At 36.2% G+C, this 13337-nt stretch overlaps 4 protein-coding genes across 5 annotated transcripts; 2 read left to right on the top strand and 2 right to left on the bottom strand.

Moving 5' to 3' along the window:
- Window positions 1-40: 40 nt before the first annotated feature.
- Window positions 41-1718, top strand: Mettl14 (Methyltransferase like 14). Its single transcript, XM_969889.5, has 3 exons — window positions 41-235; window positions 286-884; window positions 937-1718. Exons 1-3 carry the CDS (start codon window positions 170-172, stop codon window positions 1442-1444), a joined length of 1173 nt encoding a protein of 390 aa, XP_974982.1. The 5' UTR covers window positions 41-169; the 3' UTR covers window positions 1445-1718.
- Pten (Phosphatase and tensin homolog) lies at window positions 1452-8918 on the bottom strand. Of its 2 annotated transcripts, XM_969901.4 has the most exons (6): window positions 8317-8918; window positions 6690-6938; window positions 5501-6441; window positions 3612-3765; window positions 3023-3143; window positions 1452-2973 (listed from the first exon to the last, which is right to left on the bottom strand). In XM_969901.4, exons 1-6 carry the CDS (start codon window positions 8360-8362, stop codon window positions 2787-2789), a joined length of 1698 nt encoding a protein of 565 aa, XP_974994.3. In that variant the 5' UTR covers window positions 8363-8918; the 3' UTR covers window positions 1452-2786. The 2 variants fall into 2 exon arrangements, with proteins under 2 accessions (XP_974994.3, XP_008197501.2); XM_008199279.3 differs by lacking the exon at window positions 3023-3143 and having other exon boundaries at window positions 1452-2504; window positions 8317-8904.
- LOC103314152 (uncharacterized) lies at window positions 6059-11355 on the top strand. Its single transcript, XM_015982967.2, has 4 exons — window positions 6059-6461; window positions 8103-8244; window positions 9874-10396; window positions 10453-11355. Exons 1-4 carry the CDS (start codon window positions 6059-6061, stop codon window positions 10810-10812), a joined length of 1428 nt encoding a protein of 475 aa, XP_015838453.2. The 3' UTR covers window positions 10813-11355.
- nmd (no mitochondrial derivative) lies at window positions 10893-12632 on the bottom strand. Its single transcript, XM_969931.4, has 3 exons — window positions 12330-12632; window positions 12065-12282; window positions 10893-12016 (listed from the first exon to the last, which is right to left on the bottom strand). The coding sequence occupies exons 1-3, from the start codon at window positions 12494-12496 to the stop codon at window positions 11295-11297; spliced, it is 1107 nt and encodes a 368-aa protein (XP_975024.1). The 5' UTR covers window positions 12497-12632; the 3' UTR covers window positions 10893-11294.
- Window positions 12633-13337: the final 705 nt, after the last annotated feature.

The raw sequence follows: 13337 nt of genomic DNA, 5'->3' as shown, positions 1-13337 counted from the left end.
GTGTTACACAATTTATTTCTACCACAAATAATTCATCCCCCAATTTAAATCTACCGCCACGATATGTCAAGCGGTGGCGCTACTTGATTATCATCAATTTTCCGAATTTTGCCAAAAACTGCGGGGAAACTAAATAAAATGAGTTGATAAAACCCGTCTGCACTTGAAAATGGGTGAAGTTATGAAACACCTGCGTGAGAAATCACGGAAACGCAAGCAACTTCTGGCTCAAACTGTACGTATAGTAAAAATGTGGTTATGTATCACTGACAAATAATGTTTAAGCTTGGTGTTTCCAACCCCGAGGAGCTCCGCCAGGTCCTAGGAACCACAACCGAGGTCTCTAAGAGACGTCCCGATTCCACCAACAACGAAAACGAAAAATACGACTACAAGAAAGACACTCCAAATGAATTGGTCTATCGTGACTCTTCAACTTTTCTCAAAGGGACTCAATCGTCGAACCCCCATAATGACTACTGCCAACATTTTGTCGACACTGGTCAAAGACCCCAGAATTTCATCCGCGATGTCGGTCTAGCGGACCGGTTTGAGGAGTACCCCAAATTACGTGAATTAATCAAATTAAAAGACGAACTTATTGCACAAACTGCAAATCCCCCTATGTATCTCAAATGTGATTTAACGACTTATGATTTGAAAAACCTAAATTGTAAGTTTGATGTGATTTTAATTGAACCACCTTTGGAAGAATACCAGAGAACCATGGGGGCCACAAATATGCAGTTCTGGCCATGGGACCAAATCATGAATTTGGATGTGGGGGAAGTGGCAGCGCAACGAAGTTTCGTATTTTTGTGGTGTGGAAGTTCAGATGGACTTGACATGGGGCGCGTGTGTCTCAGAAAATGGGGCTTTCGCCGGTATTTTCCCCATTTTTAGACCAAAATTTTGTAATAATAAATCTAATTACAGATGCGAGGATATTTGTTGGATTCGCACAAACATAAAAAATCCAGGTCATTCGAAAAACCTTGACCCTAAAGCAGTGTTCCAAAGGACAAAGGAACACTGTCTTATGGGTATTAAAGGAACGGTTCGGCGGTCAACCGACGGGGATTTTATTCACGCCAACGTCGACATTGATTTGATCATTTCGGAAGAGAACGAATATGGAAGTTTGGAAAAACCGGTTGAAATTTTCCATATAATCGAACACTTCTGTTTGGGGCGTCGGCGCCTCCACATTTTCGGTAGAGACAGTACCATACGTCCAGGTTGGTTAACGATCGGTCCCGAGTTAACAAATTCGAATTTCAATGCCGATTTATACGCGAGTTATTTTACTAATAATAATATAACGACGGGATGTACGGAACGAATTGAAGCTTTGAGGCCGAAAAGTCCGCCTCCAAAGGGCAAAGGAAATTCCGGAGGACGAGGTCGGGGCAACTTTCAGCGAGGACGTGGCAGGGGACGTTGAAAAAACACTTTTTAAAGCTTTTATTTTTAATTTATGACACTACCATAGTCTCCAGCAGTGCGCTCAGATCTGATTTGAAAAAATTATGACACTACCAAATCATCTCCAGCAGTGTTCTCAGATCTAATAACTTAAAATATAATATTAATCTTGGATCACAATCACAATAAGCAATATCAATATAAAAACTATAATAACCATACAATTATGTATTTATATATAAAAATAGTGGTTTACTTTATTTTCGTTCAATAATAATGACGCAGTCACATAATTTTTGTTACTTTAACCTTATAATACAATTTTTATATTATAAAACTGGTTGGTACCATGTTAAAAAATATTTTTCTGAAGACCATACACTGGGTTCGAGATTGTTTTCAATTAAAATCAGTTAAAACATTAACAAAATTTGGCATCGTAAGTACAACTTGTTTCTATTGTTGAAACACAAAGAGAAAAATTAAAACATGTTCTAAGTTTAACTTATAAGAAGGTACTTCCTAATGTAAAAAAATACATTGAGAAAAAAACTATGCACTAAATAATTCGAGCATACAAATTATTGGTCTTAATAAAATAATTTAACAGCCTTTTCTAGGGAAGAGAGAAATTTTCGTTAAGTTATTACAATTATAAAATTAGGGAAAATTAGAACTGAAGCCTGAACAAGAAATCGTATACAGTTTTGGATCGTTAAATTATTCTTCATTCAGTCTTCATATTGTACTGGCAATTCGGTTCACAATTAGTTCATTTCTAAATTTCCCTACAAAAAAAACTAGGGAGAGGGTTAGGGGGAAAATGGCAAAAATCTTATAATAACCGGTAACCAAAGTACTAACATTGGCAAGATAAAATGAAATGAGATCAAAAAAGCATTTGTACTCTCATAATTAAAAAGTGTTTTGACTGATTTTAAACTTGGTTTAAAAAAAGCAAGCGGATGAATGAATGATCAAAAAAAAATAATGACACAATCCCTTCTCTACATGCAATATTTACAGTTTTGTACGATGCATGCCCTTTGAGCCTCCCATTCACAGGTACGTGGACTCCCCTAGAAATAAATTTAAGTAAGACTGATTTCCCAACATTGTACACACAACACAAATAAGCACAAGCACAATTTACACATAATTACCTGAAATCCGTATTTGTTCGGAGGCTTTTTATACGAAAAAAAAAATAATAATAAAAATCAGACCAACGAGAGAATTATTATATCTTTTTAATCATTGTCTCATTAACGGAAAATACATTCTTACAACTTGAGCTTACACAATACAGTTTATTAAATTCAAAAAACCAGAATCATCACTAAGCAAAAAATGTGATTGTCCTACGAAGAAAAAATTTTGAGGTAGACGTCGCTGTTCCCTAATAATCTATCTGACTGACACACCAATTTAATAAACTGTAATCCGGCTGCTTTTTGTACTCGATTTTGTGTTATTATTACTTGCGAATAGAAACGGTCTCGGATGCGAGCCTTGAGGGACGCCCAGGGTAGATAAACAAAAACGAATCTAGAAATACTGGTAAATGCACGATTAGACATGGAGTTACGCAGTCAACAATTCCGGTTGTTGGTCGCCGCTGCTTGATGTTGTTAGTTGCGAAGCTAACTCGCATTCTGATAATATTCTGTAGCCAACACCTCGAGGATCATCCATTAGGGTCTCGCCTTCATCCAGGACTGCATGAGATTAACCCCAAACATAGATTAGTAAAGACACATGCAGATGATTCGATCATAGAGAGAGAGAGAGAGAGAGAGAGTTAATACCAACACGAAATGAATGAAATGGATTGCGCAAGCGTTGTACTTGGATTTAAAATAAAAACAACAAAAACGAAAAAGTCTTTTCGAAAAAACCAAAACAGATCAAGGAAAATATATTCTTTTACAAAGCCAAATTTTTGTAGCTTACACAACACACTTTATACTCGTCAACTATACAACTACATCCTAATGAAATAAATACTTTTTTCTCTTTTTAACAGATAGAGACAATAATATTTTTTCTGTTCAAACAGCAACAATGACACTTTGAAATTTTAATAATTATTACAAATAACATCACTGGATTTTCCTCTAATTGTTTCTGAATTTTATTCTAATTTTGGGTTTGGACGGGTTGCCTGACAAGTGTCGTGTACTCACCGCTTTCCCAGCCTTCTTCTGCTGAATCGTTTTCTTCTGACCATTCGGCTTCTGAACTTTCGCTAGGTGTGTCTTGAGATAATCGGGGGATTTCAGGGGTATATGTCCTCCAATTCGGTTGGTTCTTTGGAACTTTTTCAAGAAGCAAAGTCAACTGAAATGGAATCACTCCAATATAGCCCCCAATAAATTTAAGGCAAGAAAGCCCATTTTGTGGTTAAATACTGGGATTCCTCATTGCTCCTTTGTTTTAAAAAATCGATGGATTTTTCATGGAGAGACAAATCAAAATGAACCACTTATTTAAATGAATAAGTTCATTTCATCAAAAGTATGATTATCTCTTACAACTGCTTTAGATTAGTAGATAAGATAATGAGAAGTTTGTATTTAAATGTCTTTTTTGATAAATACAGAGTATTTCAAGTTTTACTAACGGCGAAAAATTAAACAGGAATATTTTAATCTAGTAGATGTGAATGCACCTCCTTGTATATTTTAGGTTTTAGGACATATAAGCAAAAAATTAATCAAATTAAACTCTTTGTCGCACGTTGGCTGCAATTAGTTAATTTTTTTCTTAATAATATTATTTAATCATATTTTTACATAATTATTGTTGTCATTTGTTGTTGACGCAAACGAACGGCTCATAAACTTCTTAAATAAAATTAAGAAAACTGATCATTTTATTATTTTAGAATTTCAAAACATAAAACTACATTCAGAAATCAGTGCATGTTATAAATTTTCAAGTATCTATAATATCATTGTTAATAATAGCACAAGTAGACAAGTAAAAGCCACCGGGTGAGTGCATTTTAATTTTTCCTTTACCTCGCAGTAACACCCTTCAAAAAATTTATGTGTTGTATTATTTCTTATTTTGTCAGCCATATCTTTTAAAAATTGTAAAAGACAAATGAAAAATTTTGTAAGAATTTTCAAAAGTAGGTAAGTAATTTTAAGAAAAATTTCTTTAATTATTTTATCTACTGCCATGTAGTGCGGAAATATGTAATTTCTAAGGGCAACATTTTTATAACACGGGTAAGTGTTTATTAATAAAATTGACATAGACGTTAATTTAAAAGATCGTCGTTCGAATCAACAGTTGAAATTTTTCGGAGCGATTTTTATTGGAAAATATGATCAGATATTTTTTATTTCAAGATTCTCTCGCAGTGTGTTACGAAAATAACTAGGTTTTTGTTATAAATCATGAAACATTATCATTGACCTCGCGACATGATTTAGTTTAATCAATCATCCGTCAATTTTATCATGATCTCTTAAAAAACCGAATTTTAATTCACTCTCTTCCTTATTTAGGTTTATATCATTTTCTCTAATTGGTTATCAAATTAATAAGAAAGACAGTATTATAATAAGAAATATGGGCCTTTTTAAGGTTTATTTAACTTGTTATGTTTTTCGCTGGTTTATTTTTCCATACAAATATTACTAAAAATTTGGTTAAAAGAACAGCAGTAAATGATTAAAACTTTGTTGTTCAATGCCATCCGAGGAGACACATTTATATACGATGGTGATAATTTCAACAATTATCTTATCTGAGTTTTATTTCTTTATGGAAAAATTAACAATTAATTGAACGATAAACTTACTTAAATACCAGACAAAAAATATCGCAATGAAATCATCCAGACTTCCCGTCTTTTTGTGTTCTCAAATCTTAAGAGCAATAATATTGGCTTTTTTTTTTCATTTCAATAATAATTCTAAGATTAATCTTTCAACAAAATCAGTAGGTGCGTGACATTATCACGGCCATCTGTCCTAAGAGAATTAAGTACAATAATTGATAATGAGTACTCGACGAGATAAAATTTCGTTTGAAAACCTGACCTATTTAATATCCAACTTACCCGAAAGTCAGCACTAAACACTTTATTCTGTTTGTCTTTTTTATTAACGATATCAAGTTCGTCCTTTTTTAACGTCAACACGCAACTCTGTTTCGATTCACCACTTCCGTTTTGTTCAATCAATTCGTTCGTTCTGTCCTCTTGGTACATCACAAAAAATGTATTAAACCAAAACTGAAACACTCTCTCTTTCCTTCCAATCTTCGACTTGTTATAAAACTCGATTTTAATATCTCCATTTAGCACCAAACACAAATCCATCGTGATAAGCAACTGCGATACACCTCTCTTCACTTCGTAGACTCCGCTTTTATACAATTTGGTGCACTTTTGTTGTGTATCGTCTTGTCCTTGTAGCGTCTGTTGCGATATCGAAAAACACACATAGCCTTGGCCTCCTGCAAAATTCGGCACCGGCTCCAAAACAATCTGCTTGATGTACATCGACACAGGCACATACAACAACTTGTTCCTAAGCAGGGTCTCGTAGTAACGGATATATCGCACTTGGCTGGGAATGGTGACCCCTTTGTGATCTTGCGTCCGTGCTTGTCCGTAATGGTCGAGGGCTTCGTCAGCGGTAGCAAAAGCTCCACTATGCAAAAGGTAACAGCAAATCATGGTCCCGGTGCGCCCTTTCCCCGCCTTGCAATGAACTACGGCCACGTTCTCTGGATCTTTGCTCAGCCAATCGTGAACGCTGTGACAAAACGGCTGAATCAACTCGATTTTGGGCGGGTTGTGGTCGTCGAACGGAAAGGTTTGTACTCGGTTGTGGAACTTGGACGTGTCGTAAGTGCGTTCCGAACACAAGTTGTAGATGAAGTAGTGGTTGTTGTGTTTCGAATCGAGGAGCTTCACCACATCGTCGATGTGGTTGCGGTACACGCCTTCGATGTTGGACGCCGGGTAACCCATTGCTATTATGCTATCGGTTATGTCTACAAACGAGTCAAGGAAAGTAACTAAAAAAATATTTTTAAAAATAAGCTTTTATTTAAAATCTGCACTAAAATCCCTTAGAGGGTGATTAACTCTAAACAGTATAGCATTGTCACGGAAATTACGTATGTATGCAAAATTTCAGTTTATTTGGACAACAGAAACACAGGCAACAAAGCATTAATTAAATAAAAGCTTTTAAAAACAGTACTAACAGAATTATTTCTTTTAGCATTGAAAAGGATACATGTCAGGTCGAGATTGAACCCGTCCTGCTTGTATCGGATCCTCCTCTTGCTGACCAGCCCCCGTATAGGGTTGGTGATGTTCATATTGGGGAAAGATGTTGCCATATTACCTGAAGAGTACGGTCTTGCGTTGACGTGATTTTGAACAGGCAAATGCCCGTTCAAATTGTTCGAACTTGTGGGCTCATGTGACACATGAAGGGGTGTAACGACTGAATGTAGTTGGCCACATATTTTCGACGATTTATCTGATGCGAGAGAACAAAACATTACATATTGCAATTCTATCGGTTGCAGATATGTATAATCTTATAGTATGTAGTGTACTCCCCCACTAAAAGGACTTGTCTTTATCTTATCATTATTTTATTATCCTTCTGTCTGACTATTACGATTTTGTATTCTACCCACTTTATTACAAGTCTAGAGGTTATGCAATATCTGGACGAAATACAAAAAACGGAGGATGATAATGGTAATTTATTATCAATGGAAACAGAAGGAATTACAATTTGTGCAAATATTTGGACATGATACGTGACCGTTGACATGTCGGTTTCATCTCGTTTTATACCTGCAACTTAATAATCAAAACGAAAAACGCTAATCTTAATTGTAGTAATCAATTTAAGACACTTAAAAAAATCGTAAATTTTGGGCCGAGGCGGAGCCGAGTACTTAATGAGTATTACATTAATTTTTCTCGTAACAGGTACTCAGTATCACATTTTAATAATTCAATATCTCAAAATCATAGATAACGATGCGGCAGATAAAATTTACTCATTAAATTAATTTCGCTCACATTTTTATGAACGGAAATATTTAACAGTGGATGTAATTTCGCACCAATGAGCACACATTGGCTTACATTTCAAAATACTTGATCAAATTTCACAACAAAGCAAAGAAAAATCTTTAAAAAAAATCGCTTGCATTATTGCATCAGAACAAAGGCGTGATGACTATTATGACATGTTCATTGGCACCAATTACAATTAAAAAAATTAATAAAAAAAAGGTAATGTTATAATAAAAATCAATGTTGACCCAAATATCAAAACCGGAAGACGATAAGTAAGCGACGCCTAAATTGCGTAATTTTGTACACATAATAATATTCAACTGTCAAAATAGCAACAGTCACGTGATATATGTCAACAAATCCGGAAGCGGGTGTTAAAATTATCCCCGATTTGAATTTGAGCTATTTTTGTGCGACTTGACAACAACGCGTCGTTTTAATGTCACAAGAAGACCATGAACCGTTTCATCGTTGCCGAATTTTGTCCCCAAAATGAGCGAATGACTGAAACCGATTTGATAGAAGGAAACGTGCCTTGAAAGTTTCCTAAATTATCCATTAAATGGTTTAAAAATAACTCTGCATAAACAATTTAAATCATGAATAGTTGATGCCCTTCGCAGGCCCGGCAACAGTCCGGCGACCTTCAACCCTTTGGAAGAGGAGCGAGCCGACCCTTGGGGGGGTTCGGGGCGCAGGACTGTTTACACGACCCAAAGCGGAACTATTTACATATTGCGACCTTCAAGGTAATGTTATCTCGGTAATATTATGTCACTGATGCGCGTTTCTTGTATCCAACCCTCCAACATGGGGCTTACCTTTAAATCGGTCCTTTGATTTGCCGCAGCTGGAGCACAGCCCCATAAAAAAGTCTCGGCAAAAGTCCACGAAATGTTGATAGCTCGTGCGCTGGCGTGCGTGCCTACCATTGAACCCTCGTGTCCGCTGTGTCAGCCCCCGGGGCGCAGCCCCTCTAGAGGCCCTTTAAACGGACAGTGCCTCCGGTGAACAATCACACCACATGCGTTCCACAGCCGTCCTGATTATAGACATCACGCACTCGTCCCCATTTCGGAGGCCGGGGCTGCTCTGAGCACCTCGATCAAGGGATTCAAAGCCGGTTTGGGGCTGTTTTCGGACTAAATCGCTGCCACACTCAAACGTCTTTGTCTTTTTTACGGCACTACACGGTCTGTCGACACAGATTCAGTCAATGTAGACAACTACATCGCGTCGACTGGTGTCAAGAATTCCGATAGAGGGCGCGCAAAAGACCGGGAATTTCATAATTTCACGCGAATGAATGAAAGAAAACCGCGATTTCCGGACGAATTCTCTCATTAAAATTACGATTCACCGCTAGTGACATTTCAGAGGATTGCGAAACGATGACTGAACATTCTACAGACAAGACTTTACATACAATCACAATTAATATTTATGAGGGGACTTTTATAAAAGGAATGTCACGTGGAAAATGGTTCCCAGAATTTGCACGAAATTTCAAGAATCGTCATATTAAGCCTTTTATCAGTAATCAAATATTTGGCGTTTGATTAATTCTTTTCTACTCCGATAGATAAGCGAATAGAGGTCTGGGCAAATACAAAAATCAACCAGAGACTTCATGACACCCACCGATTGATTATTATGTCATATGACAAAACTAATAATCCACACCGTTAGTTCATTTATCGACTCATATACTAATTATTTCAAAATTACAACCCTGCTTGTAACGATTTTCCTACATTTTTCTAGCATTTGTGATTTAAAAACAAAAATGTAAATAACATAAGACATTTTTAACGCAATAATCTAGAAGGCATCGATCACAATCAATTTGTCAATTAATTGAAAGTGATTAATTATTGCCACATTTTTTTTACATTTAATTAAAAATTAACAACGTAAGTGCCCAAATTTGATAACATATTTAACACATAAATTAACTTAAAGTCCGATTCATTTTAATGGCATAATGGGTAACTTTAGAAATTTAAACTTTAGTTGCGAATTTTATCTTAGTTTTTTATTTAAATAAATTTAAAAAAATCGACGTTTGAATAGTTTTCCAAAAATAACTGCAACTTTTTTCTTGAATATCTGATTTATGGACGGAGTCAAATTTACAAAATGATTTATTATTCTACGCTTATATTATCAAAGCCTACTCTTATTCCAGTTCAAATGAATACGACTTTATGTTTTCTAACGAAACCCACCGAATGAAAATGATATCATGTTCACAATCTCTAACCTCGGAAAAACTCCAAATTTTTCCAAGAATTTTCCCACTTCCATGCTTATACTGGTCCAAATCATTTTTTTCATACATTTTAATTTTTTTAATTGTTTGTTTTAAATGCTTCTAGGATGATGTATGAAAAGAGCCTGGCTGAGACTTTAAAAAACCTGTGCCTTGACCTTCACCCTGACCCATTTCCCACAAAAACATACAAAAAAATCGTCCTCCAGTTAAAAAAAATCACAACTATTATGGAAGAAGTAAATGAGCGTAATGTTTGCTGCATTAGCGATATTCTCACCAAAATATCAGACGACGTTGTTGTTTTCACCGAAATATCCGAAATGCCAAAAAATTGGTTAATCCCAAGCGTTGAACTTTGCAAAATGTTAACACAATGGCAAGTTCCGAAAACATTCAACAGTCTTTTACAAAAACTGCTAGCCTATATCGTAATTAAGCTGAGTCGTTGCACGAGTGAAGATGCAGCTTCAATTTTGAATGACTTCAAAGAATTAAAAGTTTGCATTTTTACTTATCGAAAAAACTCCATTTGGAACAACACGAAACTGGATGAAATCATCGAAATGTTCGTGGAAAAGCTAATCAAGACAGTTAAAGAGTTAAAAATTGATAATTGCGAGGAAAAGGTGTGTTGGAACGCAAGTCGTGCATGCTTTTACGATTCATTGTCTTCCACTTTCAGTTTCATTTGTTCAGCATTATGAGGATAATGATTACAGAGTTTGGTAAACATTCAGTTTATAGTACCATAATTGTTAGGCAATTAACACAAGAGGTCAAGAGACATTACGAGCATTTGAAGGAAAATTGGGACTTGGAAATTAATGATTATGTTCTTGAGAATTTCCGGACCCACCTGTTCATCCTCAATAATATCATTGGAACAAGCATTATTAATATCAAAGAAAGCGGTAAAGACATTTTAACAGAATTAAAAACCACTTTGTGCGACGAAGAGATTCAGGACAAAATGTGCGCAAGAGAAGCTTTCCTTGTCCAGAATATTTTGCGAATTGTTTACGTTTACTTATCGGCGGAGTAAAATGTTTTAGGGGAAATACTTAATTTTCATTTCATTAATTGTCTAAGCCATGTAATTATTGTAACAATGTAAAAAGAGGATTAACGTCCGTAATTTTTATTCTTTAACCTTTTCACATAAAAAAAATGAAGAACACTGTAAACATGCGACGCATGACTTCAACATGGAGTGAAAACCGTTGATCATCACACTTTAAAATCTTTGTAAACTACACATAAAGTCATATTATGAATGCGACATGCTTAAAATATCAACGCTGAATAGAAAGTGTTTGTACTCTGAAGAGAGCGACTCATTTCCCTAAACTATATACACAAATAACCCAACACAATACTCGTGGCACAGCCTCGTTGGGCTAAATAAAACTAAAGCTTTTTCTGATAATTAACACAATGTTTGAAATTATTTGAAAAACTTTGATACATTTCTACAGTGTCGTCAAAATTATCTATAATGGGTGCTAAGTACTGAAACCACGGCTGCTAATCCAACTCGATCCGATTCGTCGGTAAAGCCCCACAATGCATTTTCGATTCTTTCATTTTATTTAACGAAACCATTAAATCTTCCATTGTGATTGGCCGTAATGCGTCTTGATACTCATCTTCCGACGAATCCAAAACCGTGTCACTGTGCGTTTTCATGTAATCCCTAACACGATAAACTGACCCGTTCCGACACAACTCTCTCAAATCCGAACCTGAGAAGCCATCAGTGAGCCTCGCTAGTCTATCTATGTCAACATCATGCGCAACGGGTTCATTCTCAAGAGTCAGTTGTAGAATCTTTTTTCTTTGTACAGGGTTTGGCATTGAAATATGGAATGTGGCCGGCATTCGGCGTAAAATCGCCCGGTCTAAATCCTGGGGGCGATTTGTAGCCCCCATGACTATAACAGTACAATTCGGATCAGTGATCAAACCATCCCACAATGACATAAATTGGGCTTTCATCATAGCAGTCGCCTCGTGGTCGGTGGTATTCCTCGACCTTAGAAACGAGTCAATTTCGTCAATAAAAATAATACAGGGTTGAAGTTTAACAGCAAGGGTGAACACAGCAGCTGCTAATTTCTGGCTCTCCCCATACCACTTATCAGTGAGGATTGATAAGTCCAAGTTGATAAATCGGGTCCCAGCCTCTTTGGCTGTAGCCTTAGCGATGAGCGTTTTGCCACAACCTGGGGGTCCATGTAACAACACACCTAGATACAGTTGTTTTAATCTCTATAAGACGCTTTCTAATTAGTTACCTCTGGGGGCTGTGGTGAGTTGCGAGTCCGCAAACAGCTCCTTGCGTTGGATTGGAAGTATAACAGTCTCGCGTAGCTCCTGGATCATGTCGTCCAAGCCGGCGATGTTGCCCCAAGTCACGTTAATGTCCTGGGGGTGTATCAAGTGCGCCGCTATCATCATTTCATAGTCGGACAAGTTTTCGATAACTAAAGGAGCATGCCCGCTACCAGCTAACCTAAAAATTATGTAATTGGGGTACAGTCACACCAACAATTTCTCCACCTTTTCAACTGCTCCTGTGCCTTTTTCCGAGCCTTCTTTTTACTCTTATTAGTGGGATCGACTTGGTTCATTAACCATTTTATACTAATGAACGTTACAGCAGAAACCAAGGTTAACCTCACAACTAAACTTATGATCTCATTACGGGTAAAAGCGGCATCGGCCATTTCAGTTTATCGCGAAAGTTGGAATTACACTACCATTGACGATTTTAAAACCGGGGCATCCCACTATTACAAAGAAATGTAAAAACAGTGTCACTTGTTGTTAACTGTCACACGGTGGGTTGGCACGACTTTGTTACCAAAAGTGGCGCAAATTTTGAATTTTACAACTATTATTATTTATATTATACCAATAAATCTGTATTAATTATTAAATGGTTAACCATGTGCTATTATCAGTGTTAAAAGAGCTATTCAGAACATTGAACAATAAAAAACGTTGGGGAAACGTATGCGCATTCGCACATTTTTCAGATTCATGTTTTGGGAAACGGCGCTTAGTTTAGCATCGCGACGCTTTCAAACTGCCGTCGGAGTATCACATTCCAATATTTTGCGCTGCGATTAAAATGTAGGTAAGTCTTGTGTATTATTTTTATTAATAAGCAACTAATTTTGAACGTAATCTAATCGGATTTAAACATTATAATAATTATTTGTGGTGATAAAATTAATTCCGTAACTTTATTTCGAAAAGTTTAATTGAAATTGGATACACTGGAGGTTAACTAGCTTTTCAACACTACACTAGCAGAATCGATTGTTATCCGATTTTTACCCTATTCAAACACCTGAGGCCAATAAAACGTAGATGTAATGATACCAAAAGCAGGTGAAACCAATGTGTTTTTACGAATTTAATATTGTGAGTTCTTTGTGAAATGCGAGAGAAATTTTCAGTACCTAACATTCAAGACAAAACATTTAATGTTTTCATGTAATCTCTTCGAAGATGTTAAATGATACATTAAACCCTTATAACAGCTGGAATAAAAGTCTCATA

Source organism: Tribolium castaneum, chromosome 6, assembly GCF_031307605.1.
Source record: "Tribolium castaneum strain GA2 chromosome 6, icTriCast1.1, whole genome shotgun sequence".
NCBI lineage: Eukaryota > Metazoa > Arthropoda > Insecta > Coleoptera > Tenebrionidae > Tribolium > Tribolium castaneum.
This window is presented reverse-complemented; position numbering and strand designations above follow the sequence as displayed.

Coding starts and splice junctions, on each gene's coding strand:
- Mettl14 (XM_969889.5), top strand. CDS start 170: ATGGGTGAAGTTATGAAACACCTGCGTGAGAAATCACGGAAACGCAAG. Junction 236..285: donor AGCAACTTCTGGCTCAAACT/GTACGTATAGTA, acceptor ATAATGTTTAAG/CTTGGTGTTTCCAACCCCGA. Junction 885..936: donor AGAAAATGGGGCTTTCGCCG/GTATTTTCCCCA, acceptor ATCTAATTACAG/ATGCGAGGATATTTGTTGGA.
- LOC103314152 (XM_015982967.2), top strand. CDS start 6,059: ATGGTCGAGGGCTTCGTCAGCGGTAGCAAAAGCTCCACTATGCAAAAG. Junction 6,462..8,102: donor CTACAAACGAGTCAAGGAAA/GTAACTAAAAAA, acceptor AATCATGAATAG/TTGATGCCCTTCGCAGGCCC. Junction 10,397..10,452: donor TTGATAATTGCGAGGAAAAG/GTGTGTTGGAAC, acceptor TTCCACTTTCAG/TTTCATTTGTTCAGCATTAT.
- Pten (XM_969901.4), bottom strand. CDS start 8,362: ATGGGGCTGTGCTCCAGCTGCGGCAAATCAAAGGACCGATTTAAAG. Junction 3,766..5,500: donor TGTTTAGTGCTGACTTTCGG/GTAAGTTGGATA, acceptor ATTCCATTTCAG/TTGACTTTGCTTCTTGAAAA. Junction 2,974..3,022: donor GGCGACCAACAACCGGAATT/GTTGACTGCGTA, acceptor CAGTATTTCTAG/ATTCGTTTTTGTTTATCTAC.
- nmd (XM_969931.4), bottom strand. CDS start 12,496: ATGGCCGATGCCGCTTTTACCCGTAATGAGATCATAAGTTTAGTTGTG. Junction 12,283..12,329: donor GCACAGGAGCAGTTGAAAAG/GTGGAGAAATTG, acceptor CATAATTTTTAG/GTTAGCTGGTAGCGGGCATG. Junction 12,017..12,064: donor ACTCACCACAGCCCCCAGAG/GTAACTAATTAG, acceptor AACTGTATCTAG/GTGTGTTGTTACATGGACCC.